Raw genomic sequence first — 22,697 nt, 5'->3', positions numbered from 1 at the left:
AAAACATTACCACCACAAGAAAAACAAGTCCAGCTGTATACTGCCCCCAAGGAACACAGCTAAAATAAAATAACCTTGAATCTTTTTTTTTTGTCTTTTGTCTTTTTAGGGCCAGTATATAAAGCATAAAAAACATATGCCCAGGCTTAAAGCATAAGGCTGCTACTGGGCTGGAGAGCAGGGTTGCCTCAGGTTGCTGAAAGCACCCAAGCCAAAAGACAAGCACCAGCACCCATGCCCCTCAGAGGCATATGGAAGTCCCCAGGCTAGGGGTCGAATTGGAGCTGTAGCTGCCAGGCTACGCCACAGCCACAGCCACAGCCATGGCAACTTCGGATCCGAGCAGCATCTGTGATCTCTCTCCCACAGCTCATGGCAACGCCGGATCCTTAACCCATTGAGTGAGGCCAGGGATCAAACCCACGTCCTCACAGATACTAGTTGGGTTCGTTGCCACAGTGGGAACTCCATCATGAATCTATTTTTTGATAGCAGTATAAAGAGATGGAGTAATTCCATTCTTCAGGAAACAAGTATAAAACTGGGCAGATTATTAAAAACAACCACTCCAGGGCACTGGGAAGCAACCTAAGGCAAGCAAAAATCTGAGACATGTTTCCTCATCAATAATTGCTACTGCACAGGGTAGGAACTGTGGGTTTATGGTCTTCCTCCTTGGGGGTGTTTCCTTAATCCCCCAGCTCAATGAAAATTCACAGATCTACTGGCTGGAGGTTACAGATACAGCTTAAGGGTGGGATTTTGGGTAACAAGAGAGCTATAGAAAGGCTGAGATAATAAACTCACCACATCCCCGGCTGACTGCTAAAGATATATGTATGTGGATTATCTTAGACAATCTGGCAAAAGATGAAAGCCTGCCAGAGGCTTGAGAATCTGCTGTGCCTTTGAATGTGTTTCAAATTCACACGAAACTCAGGTGGAAAGGGGTGGAAGACTTACTGGGTTCGCGGCTTTTTTTTCTTTTTTTTTTTTTAATAGAGGCACCCATGGCATATGGAAGTTCCTAGGCCAGGGACTGAATCTGAGCTGCAGTTACAGCAATGCCAGATCCTTTAACCTGCTGTACCTCCGCAGTGATGTAAGCTGCTGCAGTTGGATTCTTTTTTTTTTTTTTTTTTGATTTTTTTTTGTAAGTTTATAGAGTTGTATAACCAACACCACCATCTGATTTTATTTTATTTTTATTTTTTGATCTTTTTGCCATTTCTAGGGCCACTTCTGCAGCATATGGAGATTCCCAGGCTAAGGGTCGAATCGGAGCTGTAGCCTCTGGCTTACACCAGAGCCATAGCAATGCGGGATCCAAGCCTCGTCTGCGACCTACACCACAGCTCACGGCAACACCGGATCCTTAACCCACTGAGCAAGGCCAGGGATCGAACCGGCAACCTCATGGTTCCTAGTCAGATTCGTTAACCACTGAGCCACGACAGGAACTCCTGCAGTTGGATTCTTAACCCACTATGCCACAGTTAGACTCCTGGCTTCAAGTATTTGAGCTCAGTGCTTAAATCACTAGATGAGCACTCAACTAAGTAAACGCAGGTGAGACCCCTAGGGAGGTAGCTAGGATTAGAGGAAAAAACTAAATTTGAGCAAAGACAACAGCTGCTATACACTGACAGAAAAAAACAAAACAAAACAAAACACATGCACACATGGGTACACACACAAACAGAACACTTTGAGTCTAGATGGGAAGAACAAACAGAGTCCAGACACACTACAATGTGTTATCTACAATGTCCAGTTTTTTTTTATTTTCAAAAATAAGGTGTGGAAAGGAACAGAAAAAATATGACCCATACTTGGGAAAGAAAGCAGCTAACTGAAACTGACCCTGAGAGGACTCAGATGTTGAATTCACTCTCTCAGCGAGCAAAGATTTCAAATCAGCTATTATAAATATGTTCAAATAATTCAAGAAAAATATGCTAAAAATGATTGAATATGGACTCTAAATAGGAAAACAGAAACTATAAAAAGAGGCAGGAGTTACCACTGTGGCTCAGTAGGTTAAGAACCCAATATAGTCTCCATGAGGATGCAGGTTCGATTCCTGGCCCTGCCATAAGCTGCAGTGTGGTTGCAGATGTGGCTCAGAGCCAGTGTTGCTGTGGCATAGGCCTCAGATGCAGCTCTGATCAGCTTCTAGCCTGGGAACTTGCATATGCCACAGAAGCAGCTGTAAACTGTAAAAAGAAAAAGAAAAAAAAAAATGAAGATCAGAGAGAAGTTCTAGAGCTGAGAAGAACAATTAATGGAATGACAAATTCAGTACATAAACTGAAGAGCAGGTTTGGGATAGCAAACAATCAATGAACTTAAATAGAAATTATCTAAAGAACAAAGATAAAAAAGAATAAAGACAAAGGAAATGAGTCTCAGAGAGATCTGTAAAACTATCAGGCATGCCTGCATAAGTATAATTGGACTCCTGGAGGGAGAGAAATGGGCTAGAAAAAAAATGTAAAAAATAAGTAAAAAAAATTCCCAAATTTGGTGAAATAGCTTATGGTTCAAAGAAACTCAAATCCCAACAACTTCTTGAAAAATTTCAACTGCCAAGTAATTTATGCTCATTATCATAATTTTAAAAAAGGAAAAGGAATGATAATATAAAGACAAGGAAATGTGGAGTCTTACTTTAATGAAGGAAAGTAGAGTCTTACTTTAACGAAGTTCAGTTTATCTTAAAAAATGTTTAGTGCATTAAACATTCTAACAAATCTTTGCATACCCCATGGTTACAAGATTTTTTCTTACATTTTCACTGAGGCCTATGATCTTACCTCAAATGAAATGTTGTGTGTAACATGAGATAAGGCGAAATTCATTCTCTCTCCATGTTTATCCAGTTCTTCCAGTGATACTAGACTTTTAAAAAAAATTTTTTGGCTGTGTCCACACCATGAGAAGTTCCTGGGCCGGGATCAAACCCAAGCCACAGCAGTGACAATGTCAGATTCTTAACCCACTGAGCCACCAGGGAACTCCTATTTGTTCAAAAGACTTTCCTAGTTGAATTGTCTTGACACTTAAAATTAAGTTGACAATATATGTGTGTGTCTATGTCTTTTAGCACTTTTGCCTTTTCACTGATCTCTCCAGCTCTTATGCCAAACTTTCGGTCTTGAATACTGTATGTAGCTTTATAGTAAGTCTTGGTCCTCAAACTTTGTTCTACTTTTTCACTATTGCTTCAGCTATATTAAATCCCTTATTTTCCCACTGACATAAATTTTAGAATCAACTTAATTTTTACCAAGAAATTTGTTGGGATTTGAAATGAGTTAAAATCAAAATGAATTTGAGATGTGACTTCTTAAAAAACACTGAATCTTTAAATCCACAAACATGATGTATGTCTCCTTTTATTTAGGTCTCCTTTACCTCAGCAATGTTTTATAGTTTTATAGTTTTCATTTATTTTTAAAAAATTATTCCTAAGAATTTTAGGTGGTTTTTGAAGGTGGAGCTGCAATTATTATTTTTAAAATTTCATTTCTAATAGTTTGATGCTAGTTTATACAAGTATAACTGATGTGTATATATGAATAGACTGGTTTGTATATATCCTAAGGCCTTGATAAATTCACTTATTAGTTCAAGTAATTGTTTTAAAGATTCCTTAGGATTTTTCATTTAACTCTGTATGTCCTTTTCTTTTTTGAGGTAAAGGGGGTCTTACTGCATTGTTTATGACCTCCAATACAATGATGAATAGACTGATGCAAGTGGACCACCCTTGCTTTGCTCCTGATCTTAGATATGTTACATTTATTCTAATTATTGATATAATTGGGCTTAAGCTATCATTTTGCTATTTGTTTTCTCTTTGTCCCATCTAGTTTTTCCTCCTCTGTTCTTCCTTTCCTGCCATATTTATCTTTTGGGTTGGGGAGAAGAGATGCGCTTATACTTTTTTTTAAGTTTTCTTCTAGAGATTATTTTATACAACTTTTAACACATGACAGTCTACTTAGAATTACTGTGTCATTTCACATAAAATATAAGATCCTTGCAATAATTTACTCCATCTCCTTCCTTTGTGCCACTATTGTCATTATTTTCCATCTAAATTTGTTACAAATTCTACAATTCAATGTTATTCATTATTAAACATCTACTTTTTAAAGAAATTAAGAAAAAGATATTACATTTATGTACATATTTACCATTTTCAGTATTCTGACTTTTTATACTGATTTTCAGTGTTAGACTTTTTAATACTGCAACTCTCCTCACTGAGCCCTCATTTTCTATTCCCCTTCCCTGCTTTATTTTTTTGTGTATCTCATTTATAATCATACTATATTCTATAAACATTTTTTCTTGTTTTTTCTTGTTTATTATCACTTATAAATTATATTATTAAACTATAAGATCCATGAGGATAAGTATTTTGGTATATTTTGTTCTCTACTATTTTCTCCAGAGGTTGGAATAACATATGAAACACAGTAATAAGCACCCCACAAAATATCTACTAAATATAACACAATCAAATCAATGGCACTCTTTAGCTATTAAAAAAAAAATAGTGCAGCCTCTTGGGTGTGAAAATGAGCAGGTAAAACCAAGTCAACCTAGATGTGCTGAAATTCATGTTTAAAACATCATGGAAACTTCTTTTATATTGTCCATAGGTCACATGGGCTAGAACATTGATGTATGGAAGTTGTATAGGCTGTATGTATGTATTTGTGTATGATAGGTCATCCAAAAGTAGACAACATCTAATCAAGTTTGGAGAACACAAATGAAATTTCAGAGATGAATTTGTTAATAACTTAATAAGCACGGTGGAAATTTTAAAAATTGAGAGCAGTGGTTCCTAATGTAATTCAGTTAACAGCATATCTGGATAACATGGTGTTCTATGAAGAATACCGTTTATTAAAAATATTTACTGGAGTTCCAGCTGTGGCGTAGCAGGGTTAAGGATCTGGTGTTGTCACTGTAGCGGCCTGGGTCACTGCTGTGGCGCAGGTTCCAACCCTGGACCAGGAATTTCCACATGCAGCAGATGCAGCCAAAAAAACCAAACCAAAACAAAACACAATTACTAAATGTTTTACCGAAGGTAGTAAAAATACAGTCCTTACCACTGAGGATTTTAAAAGAGTAAGGAGAGAGACAGATAAAAGTAATGACCACACAGTGTGACAGAAGTTATCATTAATGTGCTCAAGAAACATAGTGAAAGAATACTCAACTAAGATAGGCAGAGGCTTTATGAAAATGACTTCCATAAAGAGCTGACACTTGATCTGAGGCTTAAAGACAAATTACACAGGTAAAGAAGGAAAGCAAGGGATTTCTAAGTAGAGCAAATGCAAAAGCATGAATGTAATAGAGCACAACTTAAAAGGAACTACAAGAGTTAGTTTGGTGAAACCAAGTATGGGGAATGCAAAAGATGAGGCTGATGGAGACAGGAAGAGGCTGGAGCCTCAAAAACTCATTTGATTCTGGCATACAACTAGGAGAACTTTTACTTTAGGAAGATGACCACATTAGAGTGTAGCAATATAAAACCATAATCACAAGCACGCAGATCTGTAAAGACTGTCAAGGTAATCATCACTGATGGCTGACTGAATGCCCTATGATATTCATTTGCCACGTGTTAACTTATACTGAAGATTATTAGCTGCTGCTTACTATTGCTTGGTAGCAATTACCTGAGGGTATCAAAATTAAATAACTTATTTGAGTAAAACCCTTAAAACTGAGAAAATTCTATGAATTGCTTTTCTAGTAAGTTGTAAAAAGACCATATTATTTGATTCTAAGTGGTAGAAATACCTGATTCAGAATACTAGTATCCAGTAGGAGGAAAGAGTGAAAGACTCAATGCTTTAAGTTACAGAATATCCGGGAGGCACTCTTTCAGACACCAAAGTCACAGAGTGTAATAAGAGGTTACTTAACTAGCAGTCTTAGCTGTCTAGAAAACTGCAAGGAAACAGGAAGTAAGTAAAACATTTGCTAAACAACCAAAGAAAGAATCTAAAGCATAGGTATTTTATTCACAGAGGAAAGTCGTGGGATCTTTGATCAAAGCCTTTTAATCTTATGCACAATTTTAACAAACAGTACCTATATCCTCACTCACAGTATATAAGCAGTAAAAAATGGAAGCGGGTGATAGAGATGAAAGTGAGATGTTACATTATGGTTCACCGACAGCACAAGAAATTTAAGGTGACAGCCTTAACATGAAGGGTATAATGAAAAACTGTATAAAGCAAACACAGGAATACAAAACAAGCAAGGCAGTCCAAGGCATGTAGCTGCACACACCCATAAGCAGCCCTGAAAACATCACTAAATCAGAGTACTATATAATAATTATTATGATCAATGATAGCCCCAAGTCATCTAGAAAATATTAACTTACGTTCAATGAACTCTTTTTTAGAAGGCAGGGAAGCATGTAATATATTTTGGAAAAATCCAACAAAACAGTTAAAACAAAAAGCATGGATGCTTAAAACTGCAGGTTTAGGTAAATAATCTTCAAACTTCATATAATAAAGCTAATTCCTTCAATTCCATTCCAGCACGTTAAATTTCCTAAGGCCTGAAAATAATGTAACTTCTGATGTTGCCATTTTATACCTTAAAGCAAGCAAGTGATTTATAAGATCACTGGATATAAGTTCTCAAGAACTGTGGACGCACTCTGGGTCTATGAACTCCCTGAAATTAAATGCAAGATTTTGTGTCTATGTTGATACATATGTTTTTTTGGAGTAAACGGGTCCAAAACTATCATCGGATTCTTAAAGTCTCAAACCAAAGAAAGCTTTAGAGTATTTGTTCAGATTAGAAAATTCTTGAAGTGAGGAGAAAATGACTAGTTCATAGAGAATGACTAACTTACCTTAAATTTTATTTCAATGAGCTGTTAATGTAAACATAATTAGCATATTATGACATTTTTAAATGTTGCTATATATGTGAAAACATTTATATAGTATTCAACATAAGCTCTAACTTCTAAAACATTCGAAATATGCTTAGCTTAAAGAATGCTGTCTGAAAGGGCAAGTATGTAGCCTATTAATCTTGTCATTTGACTATTTATATTCCACAACAAATTCTCAGAGTGCCTAAAAATATAGAGCATTTGGCTTCTCATTTCTTACTAATGCAATGGACATATGTAGTTATTCTGGCTAAAACATTCTAAGAAATTAGGAAACAAAAAAATTTTATTTTCACTGAATTTGTACTCAAGCACTTTGCTTAACAGAGTATACAGTCTCTTGAAAGTATCCTTTGTCTGGTGTCTGTCTTATTTCAGAATTTATACCAGAAATTCCCTTAACAGATTTAACAGATTACCTAACAGATTTGATGGATTAACCAACACTCTCCATTTCCTCTATAAAACATACTGAATGATGCTCATGTGTTTTCTAGGGTACCATCTATTAAGCCTGTACCCTTCCATTTCCATTGGTTAGGCTGTTTTGATTACCAAGTTTACTGGGTTTGTTCCCAGACCTATTTATGATGTTTTTCCACGCTGTAATTATAATTTACCTCAACATATGTAAAGTGACAAAATAAGTGCTGCCTACCAAGAGGCATGTTATTTATTTGAAAATCAGGCAAATACTCTGGAAAAAAAAAAAAAAAAAAAAAAAAAAAAAGCTTTTCAAGAAAGGAGACCAATGCCCACACAAATAAAGTTGGCTTATATGGGGCGAGAGAGCTACAAAAGATCAGGGTGACTATTACAAAAATCTGTAACTGGATTACTTTTCAAGTATTTTAAGATCTAGTTTCACTTTGGAGAAATCAACCTGAAAACGGATGCATTAGGGGTGTACTTCTACAAGAAAAGCAAAGGGGAAATCTAATCTATAGATCCATTTTCAAAGAAAAGACCTTGGCTCTCTATGAAAAGATTGGTAAGCAAACATATAACTATTTAAGATACGTATGCATTCTTTTTGTTTGTTTTTAAGTGATCCTTACTTAAACTGACCGTTAAGTGAACATCTTTGGATTCTGTTCAATTTAAAGAGAAGGGATTTTACTGTATGTGATCTATGATCTAGATACTAAATTCTTGCTAAGATATCAGAAGCTAGTGCCTTCTACAGATAATGCTTTACCCGCAAAGGAATAAACTTAAAGGGTAGAGCTTCTAAGCATTCTGTCAGTCCACTGACGGACAAACTCCCTCTCTGAAGCCCTCAAATCACACTATAGACTTTTTTTTACCCAAAGAGATAGCTAATCCGTACCTTTTCAGGAAGCAAATTATTAAAATTTCCATCATGCAGTTAGCTTGGCTGATAGTTTAGAATTAATCTTTTAACTGAATAGGAATCAGTCTATAGTATGACTGTGGGAATTTGGGGCTGATGTTTTCCATCCAACCACTGAAATACTCTTTTATTAGATATTGATTCTTACCAATTTGACTCTGGGAGTTAAAGAAAACTTCCAAGTTCTAAAAGCTCTAACCATTGTTCCTTATATATTGATCATAAAAACAGGGATTTACCAGGGATTTTTTAGAAAACAAAGCATACTGTAGGAACACCACTATTAGCAACAGCAGACATTCAATGTGAGAGAAAAAATGTAATTTGCAAGGTGTCACTTGTCAAACATTACATTTTTAGTGTGTGTGCATCACTGTGAGAATCTATAAACTACATTAACATTAGTAAAAAGGTTCACTAATCACATTAGACAGTAGAAAAAGAAATAAATCCTCACTGGGAACCAGGAAAAGACCCCACAATAAAGCATAAACACAACTACCTGGCTGCTTGTGGTAGGTGAGCTCTCTGCTTGTTAAGCAGAACCACCGTTTCTTGAAATTCTTTTTTCCAATCCGAGTTCTTCCCTGAGCTCTTTTATACATCTCACTGCCAAAACAACAGATGTAAACATTTAGCTTCAAATATTAAAATAGTTAATCCGAAACAAAGAACTGTCCTGTAATTTTACATGACATGAACTGTTACATAAGACTTTATTAAGTATATGAAAATATCTTTGCTTGCATTTATTTTGGCCATACTAAGGGAATAAAATCTTTGAACTGAAATGGGCCAAATGAATAATTTCCCCCTTTAAATTCCAATAGTAATACTACTTTATCACTGAATAGTGCTGTTACTTTTTGAAAGTACTCTTAACACCCAAATTTCATTATATTTGCAAAACAACCCTAGCACTGTATGGAAAGAAGTCAGGCCCACTTGCCATAAAGTTTATAGGATAGTAAGTTGACTTACCTGACTGATGTTACTTAGGCAGTTTTAGCACAGGACAAAACCCAGATTTCCTCACTCCCAGGCCCATATTCTTTGTACTTACTTAATGACTATACTGAAATATGACCATAATATCTAATTTCATTCAATTACCCTTCTTTCAGGTGCACAGGTTCACTTGTACCACTGGACTCTTTAGTTTCAGTAGATGAAATTTCATCCAAGAACTAAATGGGGAAAGGGGCAAATATTACACTCAGTTTATCTTATTTTGTCACTCATAGATAATACTGTGAAGTTCTTTGTTATTAAGGAATACACATAATTGGTTTTCATCTATTTTTTTAAAAATTTTATTACAGTTGATTTACAATTTTATTATAGGTGATTTACAATTGATGTCTGTCAATTTCTGCTGTAAAGCAAAGTGACCCAGTTATACATAGATATACATTCTTTTTCTCACATTATCCTCCATCATGTTCCATCACAAGTAACTAGACATAGTTCCTTGTGCTATACAGCAGGATCTCATTGCTTATCCACTCCAAATGCAATAGTTTGCAACTACTAACCCCAACCTCCCACTCCATCCTATTCCCTCCCCATCCCCCTTGTCAACCACAAGTCTGTTCTCCATGTCCATGAGTTTGTCTCTTTTCTGTAGATAGGTTCATTTGTGCCATATTTTAGATTCCAGATATAAATGATATTATATGACATTTGTCTTTCTCCTTCTGACTTACTTCACCTAGTATGAAAATTTCTAGTTCCATCCATGTTGCTGCAAATGGCATTATTTTGTTCTTTTTCATGGCTGAGTGGTATTCCATTGTGTATATATACCACATCTTCTTAGTCCATTCATCTGTTGATGGACATTTGGATTGTTTCCATGTTTTGGCTATTGTAAATAGTGTTGCAACGAACATAGGGGTGCACGTACCTTTTTCAATGAAAGTTTTGTCCGGATATATGCCCAGGAGTGGGATTACTGGATCATATGGTAGTTCTATATTTAGTTTTCTGAGGTACCTCTATACTGTTTTCCATAGTGGTTGTACCAATTTACATTCCCACCAGTGTAGGAGGGTTCCCTTTTCTCCACACCCTCTCCAGAATTTTTTATTTGTAGACTTACTAATGATGGCCATTCTGACCAGTATGTGAAGTGGTACCTCACATAACTGTAATTTGTAAAGCAAAACACATATTTAATTGTAGAGGAAGTCCCTTATTTATGTATGATAGGTATTCTAAAAAGTTTCTTCTTAAGTTATTTATAACCCAGAATATATATCCCTATAGAAATAATTCAACCCATAATCCCTTAACTCTGAAATCTATAAAGCTCTGAGTACAAAAAGTTTTTTGATTCGGTTTTGACTTATAGTAAAATTATTTACAGTAGCTTAGCCTGAACTGGCCTAAGGCTATTTATAGCCTGTATTTATCCTACTTAGTATGAATATTCATACACTGTGCTACATAAACATTAGTGTGTTTGACTATGGGGTGCCACCCCATTATGATCCACTGGGGGTATTATATAATATATAGCATACACCTATTATCTTTCAAAAGCTTGAAAAACTAAATTTGAAAATATTTCCAGTCCCCAAGACTTTTTTTTTTTTTTTTTTTTTTTGCTTTTAATGGCCGCACCTGTGGCATATGAAAGTTCCCAGGCTAGAGGTCAAATCAGAGCTGCACCTGCTGGCTTATACCATAGGCACAGCAACACGGGATCTGAGCCATGTCTGAAACCTTTACCACAGTTCATGGCAACACTGATCCTTAATGCAGTGAGCAAGGCAAGAGATTGAACTTCCATCCTCATGGATACTGCTTGAGTTCATAACCCGCTGAACCACAATGGGAACTCCCAGTCCCCAAAACTTTAGACACAGGATTGTGAAACTACTGGAGTGGGGATCATCAAATTATAGTTCAGCAGGCCAAATTCAACCTGTAGCCTATTTTTGTAAGGCCCACAAGTTAAGAAGAATTTTTAAATTTTTAAAGGGCTGTAAAAACAAAAACAATAGGTGGCAGCACCCTTACATGGCCCTCAAAGCCTAAAGTATTTACTCTCTGGCCGTTACAGAAAAGAGTTTGCTGACTTCTATTATATATGATTACAGTTATGACTAAGTGTAACTGGGTTCTCTGGAATAACCTGGAAATATAATAACCATTTGGAAACTTCCTATGGAGAATGCGGGAATGTGGTAGCTCAAGAAAATCTGGAGTGCCCAAATCAAGCAACAGCAAACGACCCAGTGAAGAGCATGGCACCTCATGAGTATGCTACCTCAACTGGTCAAGACACTACTGGCATGTGGCCTTCTTTTCATGGGAGAGGGAAATTAGTTCAGGAACAATACCTGTTCTTTTTTTTTTTTTTAATTTTTAGGGAGTTCCCGTCATGGCTCAGCAGTTAACGAACCCAACTAGTATCCATGAGGATGTGGGTTTGATCCCTGGCCTTGTTCAGTGGGTTACAGATCCAGCATTGCCGTGAGCTGTGGTGTAGGTCGCAGATGCAGCTCAGATCCTGTGTTGCTGTGATTGTGGTGTAGGTTGGTGGCTATAGCTCCTATTCAACCCCTGGCCTGGGAACTTCCATATGCCATGGGTGCCACCTTAAAAAGACAAAAGACAAAAAAGAAAAATTTTTTTTAGAGCCTTCAAAATGTTATTCACATTCACTTAATAATCAATACATGATCAGAAATGTAAACATGGATATATATTAACATTATATTAACAATTTATCATACTTTATTGTTACTGTGTTTATCAGCTATCTTTCTCATTTACTCACTTTGATACCTCCAAAGCCTGGCACAGTGCCCGGCACAGGCTGCCTGACACATAAAAGGCATCTGAAAACAATCAGCTGAATGAACAAATAAATAAAGAGGAAGTAAGGCAGACAATTCCTGTTCTTAGAGAAGAATCCTATCTTGCCCATAAAAGAACTCTTTGTTTAGTCTTTGTTTCTTCCTCTATAATTTTCTATATTGTCCCACTAGGGTTTAAAACAAAAACAAAGTACATTCCAATAAGGATGACACTGAGGCACCACTGAATAAAGTAGAATTTGCAAGGCAAAGTCATTTTCTCCTAAGCCTGGCTGTAGACTGCCCACCAGAACCTTCACTTGTGGGATTTTTCAGAGAAATGTTCACCTCTAGTTTGCTGGAAGAAATCTAGGTAAGTAGAAGAACAAGAACGGAGTTTCTTTTGAATCATATGTGGATAATACAGAACAAGTATCCAAGGGAACTAAAGACATCTCTCCTATTACATTTTCATTTTCTCACAAATGGACCATCCATTAATGGAGTGTGAAAGAGTTATCTGAATATTTCATTTCTTAGTATTTTCCTGAGGGCGTTGATTTTATTTTACAAATATTTATTATTTATGATAATTATTAAATTTGTTATTTATTTGTTATATTGTTAAGGAACCATAAGATAAATACAGTTATATAGGTGAAAGAAAACATAAGAAAGATGGACTACAGGCAGGGTGAATCTAGATCTTAGTTTTCTCAGGACCATCCTCGTCTACAACTTTGGTCCCAGCATAATCAAAGCACTCCTTTTCACTCCTGAAAACCTTACAGGTTTGGTCATTAAATTATATGGTCTCCCTGCTTATAGACCTATTCAAGTTACTCTTCCTAAACTTTGTGGAGACAGGGTTCAGAGTTAAACTATTTTCTTTTGGAGCGATGGTCAATATTATTAGCGTGAACACTATTAAATGAGAAATTTGGTTTCATAAGCTTTTGTAATTTCTAGCACTGCACCTATCTAGATCTAGCCAATAAATAATTAAGAAAATTCACATATTGGGGCAAAATATCCCAAGCAAATCTGAGACAGAAGATGTGCTATGGTGACAGTACCTGAGAATGTGAGTGGGTGACTCAGCAGATCAGGAACTAACTAAACTCCCGGTACCCTTAAATACATTCTCCACGGACATTATCAACTATACACATTTTGATTATATCAGGAAAAAGAAATCAGATGCTGCCATAGACTAGGTCATAAAAAAATGGAAAAAACAACTCAAAAACAAATGACAGTACATCATAATCATACCAATGAAAGTCTGCCTACACTGTCCTACAAACTGTTCCAACAATGTTCTAAAAATAAAGGGCAGCTTTTTCTTTGCCTATTTTTTTGAAACACTTTCTCAAAAGCTTTCAATGACTGCTTAAATTGGGGGGGGGGGTGAATTTGCACTATTCTGGATGAAAATATTCCAAATGGCTTTAATTTTTAAATCATTTTCGAGTCCTCGTAAGAATTTTAAAAGTACACACACAAAAAAAAATACAAACAAAATATACTCCTGACAGTCAATTGTGAATCATTCTGTAGAAAGTGAATGCCAATCTTTAAAATCTGACCTTTAAAATCGAATCCCTTAAGTTAGAATTGTGATTTTAAAAAGATACAGTACTTTCTTCAAACTAAGTTAGATGTACTTCAAAATAACATTTCTTTACACATGTTTAGGATTTTATGACAATGCTACATTTTGTTTGGGATGATGCAGAAAATCTTTTCAAAACATTCTCAAATTCTAAGTAGAGCAACTTTTGTTTGTTGTAAGCCTTGTGTTAGGATATTATATACTGTAGGCTTTTGCACAATTTTAAATTAAAGTACCTTTTCTCAGGTTACTACCACAAGCCTATATTGTTTACAAGATAACTGATAATTCATATATTTTCTTCCATGGTAATTAAGTGCCCGCTTTACAGCAGGCACCACACTAAGCCTTTCCCTGGACCAGAGGTTCTCAATTAGAGGCAAATGTCTCAGGGGACATTTGACAATGTTTAAAGACATTTTCAGTTGTAAAAACTGAGAACATGCTACTGGTATCTAGTAGTAGAGGCCAGGGCTGCTGCTAACCATTCTACAATTCATAAAAAAATCCCCTCATAGTCAAGAATTACCAAACCAAATTGTCAACAGTGCTGCTGTTAAGAAATCCTAACTCTAGATATTTGCAATTTGTGTTACTAAGACAATAACACTAGTAGCTCTTGCTAAAGCTCATTTACACATTTTTCACAGCTTAAAAACCCATAGTTATATATGGGAGGAGTAAGGAAGAAAAAGACAGGCTTTGTATTTGATGGACAGTAAAACCATATTTTTTAAACTGTGGATTGATTCCCAGGAACAATATAAAATGTTATTTCCCTAATACTATACAAGAAGTTAATATTTCCAGAGTAAACCAATCATACCTTTTTCCCACTCCTAGGCATCTATCCAGAGAAAACCATGACTCGAAAAGATACATGCACCCCAGTGTTAACTACAGCACTATATACAATAGCCAAGACATGGAAACAACCTAAATGTCCATTGACAGAGGAGTGGATAAAGAAGAGGTGGTACATGTACATAATGGAATATTACTCAACAATAAAAAAGAATGAAATAATGGCAACTGCAGCAACATGGATGGACCTAGAAATTATGCTAAGTGAAGTTAGTCAGACAGACACAAACATTACATGCTATCACTTATATGTGGAATCTAAATAAAGGATACAATGAACTTACTTTCAGAACAGAAACTGATTTACAGATTGAAAAACTTAAGGTTACCAAAGGAGACAGGTTGTGGGGAGAAGGATGTGCTAAGGATTTGGGATGGAAATGCTATAAATTAGGTTGTGATAATGTCTGTATGACTATAAATATAATAAAATTTGTTGATTTAAAAAAATCGTACCTTTTTAACTGCCATGATATATCCTTCCTCTTGAAACATTTTGAAAAATTCACACATGAATGTCTCTTTGAAACTTGACTAAGAGAAAAACACAGAGAATTTATATATGTTAAGCAAAGAACTAAGAATATAATGGACTATATTTTTAAGTTTTAAGCTTAGGAATAGGCCTAAAGGGATTCAGTCATATACTTCAAGAGAATTATGGTCTTGGAGCTAAAGATATCTCTCAATACCTGCTGGATGATTATGGAACAAAAGATAGAAGGCTTTTGCACCTGTTAACTAGATTCTCTCCCCCATCTTAGATACAATGAAATTGTCTTCTTTAACAGGTGACTAAGACACAAAATTTAAAAAAGACAGTTACAGCGCGCGCGTGTGTGTGTGTGTATGTGTGTGTGTGTGTGTTTTGTTTTGATTTATAAGGGAGGGATGGAGAGAGAAGGGATTATAGGGTATAACAACATTTAGAGGTGTGAATACAAAGCAAAAAATATAAAGACTTACCTTGCTTTTGGACAGACTCCCCCAGCTTCCCAAAGTTTGAATGGTTTTTGAGATGAGAGTTAATGTTCTAATTGTCTGTGGATCCTAAAAACGTAGAAGACATAAAAGTCTTGTTAGGTTTTAACGAAATAGAATTTCTGTAAAAAGTAGAATAGAGTAAATGAGCTACATTGCTCTACAACAGTGACTCAAAAATATTCATTTAAACCAGTTAAAATCTAAGGATGAGCACAAGTCACGAGACTAAGGAATTAAGAGACTAAAGAAGCCACATGTAATTGCTAACTCCTCTCAAAGTAATTCTATCTAATGATATGTTACTTTTGAGAGCCAGAATTTAATAATGTTTGGAGGGGTATAGTATGGCAGACAGGGTTACCTAACAAATTATATTCACTTTTGAAATGTCAATGGTATCTATTTTTTTCTACTTCATGACTTAAAATGGCTGTTTCCAAATTTTCTGTATTCAACCCACGGAGCATATCTAACCTGCTCAGAGCACAGTTAATAATTTTATGGCTTCTGCAATCAACTCTTTTCACTATGGAAGCAAAGACCTACGTATACCAGAAAGAACAGATATAAGTAAAATTAACTAAACAGTATTCCCTAATGAATCCTTGCAGTTTCCTTTAAAAAAAAAGGTATAATTTACATAGAGTGAAATGAACAGATTTTAAATGTATATAGCCTGATGAGTTTTAAATGTATATAGTCTATACATCTCTATAACCAATTCCCTATCACCATATAAAACAACTTTTTTTTTTGGTTTTGGAATTCAAATAAACAGTACCTGCCATCAAAAGACATATTCAAGAAAATTTAGATATAAAAATGCTTTAGCTTAGTGTTTGTCGACATTCCTTAATATTTTAGTATTCTCATACCAAAAATAGGCAGTGATTGTGAAGAAAAATGTAAGACTATTCTCGAAAAGAAGGAATATCTGAGATACGATCATTACGATGTATTTATGAAACACTTATATACCTTAATTAAGGTTATTCAGAAAATATTTTAGCTACAATATCCAAGATTCCATTATGTCTTTAAAAGACCCCTCCAATTCTCTGTCTTTGAAGAATATAAAATTCTTAACAATGTGCTAACAACCTAAATTTGAACTGAATTTTATCAAGATTTTCCTATTCAATGTTGGTTTTAAAACTAGCGTTTTAGGTCATTATATCCTTGAACTAGAAAAAGTGAGTAAACGGCTTTTGTGTATGATTTCTTCATGTAAGAGGTTTGTTTAAGCGGTTTGTTCAATAGGGCCCTCACCTCTATCTGATAATCATATAGTTTAGCTACTGGTGATTCCCTGGTGCACTCTACATCTAAGCTGCCCTTTTCCCCCTGCTACCATCTGCCATCATAATTTTCCACAGATATTCAGAACTTTAGTTATACAGCATCTAGTACACAGCTTGGCACCTCAAACCAACACTATCCTTTTTTCCTTAGATAAAGTTGAACCATGTGAAACCGCTGTTGATTACTTCTGATCTACAAAAAAATAAAACAATTTCATATGGTTCACCGTAATACTGTTTTTTTTCCCCTAAAAAAAACCCGTTTCCCCCCCCCCCCCGAGATCCTTTCACTTTTTCTTTTAAAGACACTCTTTCTGAATCATCCAGGATATTGATCTGTTATCAGTAAGCCCCTTCTGTCTTTAGTTTCCCCCTTTCTGCGGTCTCTTCTCTATTCAAACCATACCAAGGTTTTCCTCTTTTGGAAAAGACTTATCATTTGATGTGCTCCCTCTCTGAGCTACCATCTTTCATTTACCAAACATTTAGTGAGTATCTGCATGTCCTAGAAACTGTGCCATTTTCTTGGGTTACACAAATTTGAAAAATCTCCAGCCCCTGATGTTAAGGTATTGAAAAGTTCACAAGCAGAGGCGATAAATAGATAATGTCTGCCTTGGCCAAGTCTTGAAAAGGAGCTATCGATGAGAGAATAGGAGATAGGATGAGAAAGAAGGTTCAATCTTTTTTCTTCCCCACCTTGAAACTTCTGGAAAGAGTGTCTACGGTGTCAATGTTAACATAACGCACATTTTTAGGTACTTATTTATTTTTAATTTTTTACAGCTACCACCTGCAGCAAATGGAAGTTCCCAGGCCAGGAAATGAACTGGAGCAGCAGTTGGGGCATATGCCACAGCAACGGTGAATCTGAGCTGCATCTGCAACCTACTGTGCAGTTTGTGGCAATGCCAGATCCTTAAGCCACTGAGTGAGGTCAGGGATGGAACTTGCATCCTCAGAGAGACAATGTTGGGTCCTTAACCTGCTGAGCCACAGCAGAAACTCCCATAACCCAAAAATATACTTTAGGGCTGCACCTACAGCATATGGAGGTTCGCAGGCTAGGGGTTGAATTAGAGCTGCAGCGACTGGTCTATGCCACAGCCACAGCAACTTGGGTTCTGAGCCTCATCTATGACCTACAACACAGCTCACAGCAATGCCAGATCCTTAGCCCACTGAATGAGGCCAGAGATCGAACCTGCATCCTCACGGATACTAGTCAGGTTTGTTACCTCTGAGCCATGACAGCAATTCCCATATTTAATTAGTGTTTTTTTTAAAGCAGTATTTATTCATGTGTGTATGCACACACATGTACATTACTGAATTTGCCCATGTCTTTTAGCAGCAGGGTAAGCTCACTTTTGATCTATTTCCTAGGTAAAACTGCTTTCACTGACTTATTCCTTAATTTTCTGCAAGTGGATTTTCTTACTAAACTGACTTCTCAAAATTCAAAAAACTTCTAAATATTAAATCCAGTAACTTGTAATTAGTTCTCCACTCCAACCAATCTGTAACTTTCAAGGCTGGTGTTGACAGGTCATCAGGATCATTAGTTGCTCTCAATTTTTATAGCATGGATATACTCCTTACTTGATTAGTAAATCAGTGCTACTTTTAGATTTATGTAGTCTTAGATTATATATCTTATGTATTTGCTTTATTCCCCAATTAGAATGAAAGGTTCACCTAAAAGCAAAGTTATCAGTTTGAAGCAGCCCTTCTGGGAGACTGATTGGAAAGGTACACCTCAGTCACAGCAATGCAGGATCTGAGCCACGTCTTTGACCTACACCACAGCTCACGGCAACGCCAGATCCTTAACCCATTGAGCGAGGCCAGGGATTGAATCCTCAACCTCATGGTTCCTATTCAGATTCGTTTCTGCTGTGCCACTACAGGAACTCCAAGAAATTCTTGAATTGTGGTTTTCTTAGCTATAAATGGAGATGCTAATTGAATTTTACCCCACAGGGTTACTGGGAGGATTTAGTAAGTTTAGTAGAACATATAAAATACTTTATACTAGAATAAGACCTAGTATAAGGTAAGCACTAAATAAATGTTGGCTTTTATTATTATTATTTGTTATAAAAATCTGCAACAGAAACAATTAGTAAGATTATAAAATATCTGGAACATAAAAGTTAAAAGAATTAGCAAAAGAAATAGAAACAGTTTTAAAATTTGAAGAAACATGTAAATCTATGCAATGCAGATTCAGATTTAAGTAATTACATATGACTTCAGAACAAAAAGATTATATGCATTAAGGTTGAAATCTCACATATTTACAATATTATCTCAGGTGAATAAAATGGTAAAAACATGGAGCTACTAAACAAATTATGTTTCAATGAAAGTTTCTACATCTTTCAGAAATGAGCCACTTCACACTTCCATAAGATTTAAAAATATCTGCAAGATTAAACTAAACCTAGAACTAACGAAAGAAAAAAGCAACAACACCTGTATTATGGGAAATCTACAAATGAACACAACAGCAGAGGGGAAAGATGATGAATCCTCTTTGTACCCATCACCATGCTGCAACTATTACAAACATTTTATTACTCTTGTGTAGTGTATCTTTTAACAACAACAAATAGAATTTTCAGCCTTCTCTGAAAGACTGAAAATGGCTAAGAAAAATGCCCAATAAATTTAAGTATCAGTTATAAGAAAACAGAGCCAAGTGAAGTTGGCTTGTTATTTTACCTTTTCTTTATTTTAATAAAAGTAAATAAAAATGGAATAAAGCTTTGAGAAGAACAACACTTACTGGATGATGAGGTCGCAAATGAAAAGTATGAGGTGATACTACTGCTACAGCAAAGAAACGAAGAAATACAAAGCTGCTCACTGCAGAATACTGAACATGAGGGTCATCTGCAGGAAAAAAATGGTGAAATGTCATGCACAAAAACACCGAATTAAAAACCAAAGATGACAAAAGTAAAAAATACTGAAAAAAACATGTAAATTAAACAGATAAATATAATCTGTCTAGTTAAGAATAAGTTGATGAAATGATAGTAATGGTTATGACTAAACGAAAAAATCCTATGACTAAAAAAATTTTGAAAGAAATAAATAATAAAATGAAAGGCAAAGCTACTTGGGTTTTCAGAAATATTTTAATTTGGAAAAACTCTTCAGCTGTAAGAGACTTGAAATCACAGCAATAAAAATAAAAGTAGTATCTAGCACTGCTTATTGGTAATACCGGATAGGAGACTCTTCTAATTGCTAAGGAGATGCTTCCATTTAGGGTAAGCATCTTTCAATTTTTCCCTCAAAAATTTTGATAATATCAGAGGCAACTTTCAACAGAAATTTTTACTTTTAAAAAGCTATCAATATTCCTTACAAAAAGGCAGATGAACTGAAGACAACTTGTGGCTTTGCTCATTCAGCTACAGCTTTTCAGACTGGGGTCAACAATCAATCAGATGGTAGTGGAGGCGGTGAGGAAAAGAATGTCTGCCTTTGACTGGAGTTTTAACTTTCCTAATCACTCAGCAGGTGATCACCAACAGTCATTTAATTGGGAGTTCTTTAATAATACTTGCTTCCCATCATTGTCTCCTCCCCACCCCCACCATCTTCCCAGGATAGGAAGAACAAATGAGAAAACAGTGAAAATACTCTGACATCAAAACTACTGTCTACTGAGAATATGAAGACATATTAATACTTAAGTCAACAAAAAGGAGAGTTAAGGAAATATGTTTGCATTCATTAAAAAACCATAAAATTATGCTGCAGGTGCAGCCCTAGAAAAGGCAAAAAGACAGGGGGAAAAAAAAAAAAAAGGAGTTCCCATCGTGGCACAGCAGTTAACGAATCTGACTAGGAACCATGAGGTTGCAGGTTCAATCCCTGGCCTTACTTAGTGGGTTAAGGATCTGGCATTGCCATGAGCTGTGGTGTAGGTTGCAGACGCAGCTCAGATCTGGCGTTGCTATGGCTCTGGTATAGGCCAGCGGCTATGGCTCCAATTAGACCCCTAGCCTGGGAACCTCCATATGCCACGGGTGCGGCCCCAGAAAAGGCAAAAAGACAAAATAAAATAAAATAAAATGTTTTAGATTACTCACATAAACAAGCTAATGCAGATTTACGGCCAAGATTACTCAGTAGTGTAAAGTGCAGTGATTATTAACATGCTGTGGAGTGAGACCCTGCTTGATTGCAGGCCATGTCATGGACCTTGGGCAAATCATTTAACTTCTCTAAACCTCAATTTCATTAACGACTAAAGGCGGGCAATACCTACTTCGTGGTGTTGTGCAGGTAAGAGAGGAGATAATTCAAGCTACCAGTGTGCCTACTCTCTAAGTCCTCACTGTGGTTATTATGATCCAGTTCACTATTTAAAAATATAATTTCAGTCAGAATTTCTTCTTTCCATATGTTAATGTCTCTGCTCCCCTTATTTTTGTTACAAAGTCTAGATTTAGAATACTTATTTCAAGTTAACTGTGTATATCTTGATTATAATTAGCAAAGATCTCTAGGTCTGAATTTACCTACATGTTGTTACCTCAATAACTTTGCCCTACCACTTTATACTTTGGGTAATTTCATGAAGGGGCAGATAACTGCACATACTTGTGGGCACATCTACACTTAAAAGAATATGACAAAATAGCAAAATCTCTCCAGATGGTTACGGAAATAAATTTACAGTTCCACACAGCTAGGTAAGACTGATCATTTAAGTAGTTGCCTTTTTCCTCACCCTCCCCCCTATTACAGGCAGATCTGGAAAGACAGCCCTAGTAAGTTTATTCACTTATCAGTGGCATATAATTAGAATGATTCCAAGTATTGACAATCAGAGATAGCAACTGTTAGTTTTATGAAATGTTTCTAAGCAAAGCCTTGACACAGCTGCCCTTGCAAAATTAGAGCATGCCAGTTATTGATATATGTACCTGAAAATTCTATGTATATTGTAACAGATGTTTCTAATGTCTAAAACCATTTATGCCAAAACCTCTCTCACCACCTAAATCTTAGCAGTCTCAAAACTGTCAAATCTAGTCAGTGGTATGGAACTAAAAATTCTCACTATCTGAATGCATGCAAGTGGAAAAGGTAGTAGGTACACATAACAAAGGTGTTTTTTTATCATATTTAACAGTCTTATGAGCACATGATGTATAAAGCTATGGTCCTCAATTTCTGCCTTTCTTAAAAACAGTGATGATTTTGATTTGCTTGCATAAAGTTGACATTACATTGAAAGAAACAGAATTATGTTTTGGATTACAAGAAAATTAAATCAAGTGTTTCACTAAAAAGCTATAACTATTCTGAAAAACAAAAGACTGTAATTACAAACTTTAAACATTTCACAAAAAGCAAATACATAATAAATCTACAAAGAAATCAAATACAGAGAAAGAAATGGCGTATCTTAGTAAAACAAAGCACTTACTAGGAAATCTTTGAGTAGCCATTTGTCTCAGAGAATAAAAGATATCACACATTACAGTGGGGCAGCTCATACTTGACTTTACAATTGTACTAAATAACTTGTCTACATAGTAGCGCAGATTCTCCTGTAAGATTAAAAAAGGTAAATATTAAGGTTTAGACTTTTACACATCTTCAACAGCATTTATGGAAAAAAAAAAGTAATGAAAACGAGGCATATCCAGCAGTCACTATCTAGTATTATAAAGCTTTACTTACCTTCTCTAACTCATTCAGTTAAAGGACAACTTGCATCCTGGCCTCATTTAATAAATTAGATTTAGACTAGTTAGATATATGCAGTGAATTTATGGAATAA

The 22,697-nt window shown here is 35.6% G+C and overlaps 1 protein-coding gene across 4 annotated transcripts in view; it reads right to left on the bottom strand.

Moving 5' to 3' along the window:
* The window catches only part of RASA2 (RAS p21 protein activator 2), a 122,622-nt gene that overhangs the window by 10,902 nt on the left and 89,023 nt on the right, over nucleotides 1-22,697 (bottom strand). Inside the window, exons 14-20 of one of the 4 annotated variants that reach the window (XM_021069542.1) lie at nucleotides 22,341-22,464; nucleotides 19,677-19,783; nucleotides 15,567-15,650; nucleotides 15,057-15,134; nucleotides 9,429-9,502; nucleotides 8,815-8,924; nucleotides 6,431-6,442 (exon numbers count right to left, since the gene is read on the bottom strand). In XM_021069542.1, the coding sequence (XP_020925201.1) occupies nucleotides 6,431-6,442; nucleotides 8,815-8,924; nucleotides 9,429-9,502; nucleotides 15,057-15,134; nucleotides 15,567-15,650; nucleotides 19,677-19,783; nucleotides 22,341-22,464 (589 nt within the window). The remainder of the gene's footprint in view (nucleotides 1-6,430; nucleotides 6,443-8,814; nucleotides 8,925-9,428; nucleotides 9,503-15,056; nucleotides 15,135-15,566; nucleotides 15,651-19,676; nucleotides 19,784-22,340; nucleotides 22,465-22,697) is intronic. The other 3 variants (XM_021069543.1, XM_021069545.1, XM_021069544.1) reach the window with 3 other exon arrangements.

Source organism: Sus scrofa, chromosome 13 (assembly GCF_000003025.6).
Source record: "Sus scrofa isolate TJ Tabasco breed Duroc chromosome 13, Sscrofa11.1, whole genome shotgun sequence".
NCBI classification, from domain to species: Eukaryota; Metazoa; Chordata; class Mammalia; order Artiodactyla; family Suidae; genus Sus; species Sus scrofa.
This window is presented reverse-complemented; position numbering and strand designations above follow the sequence as displayed.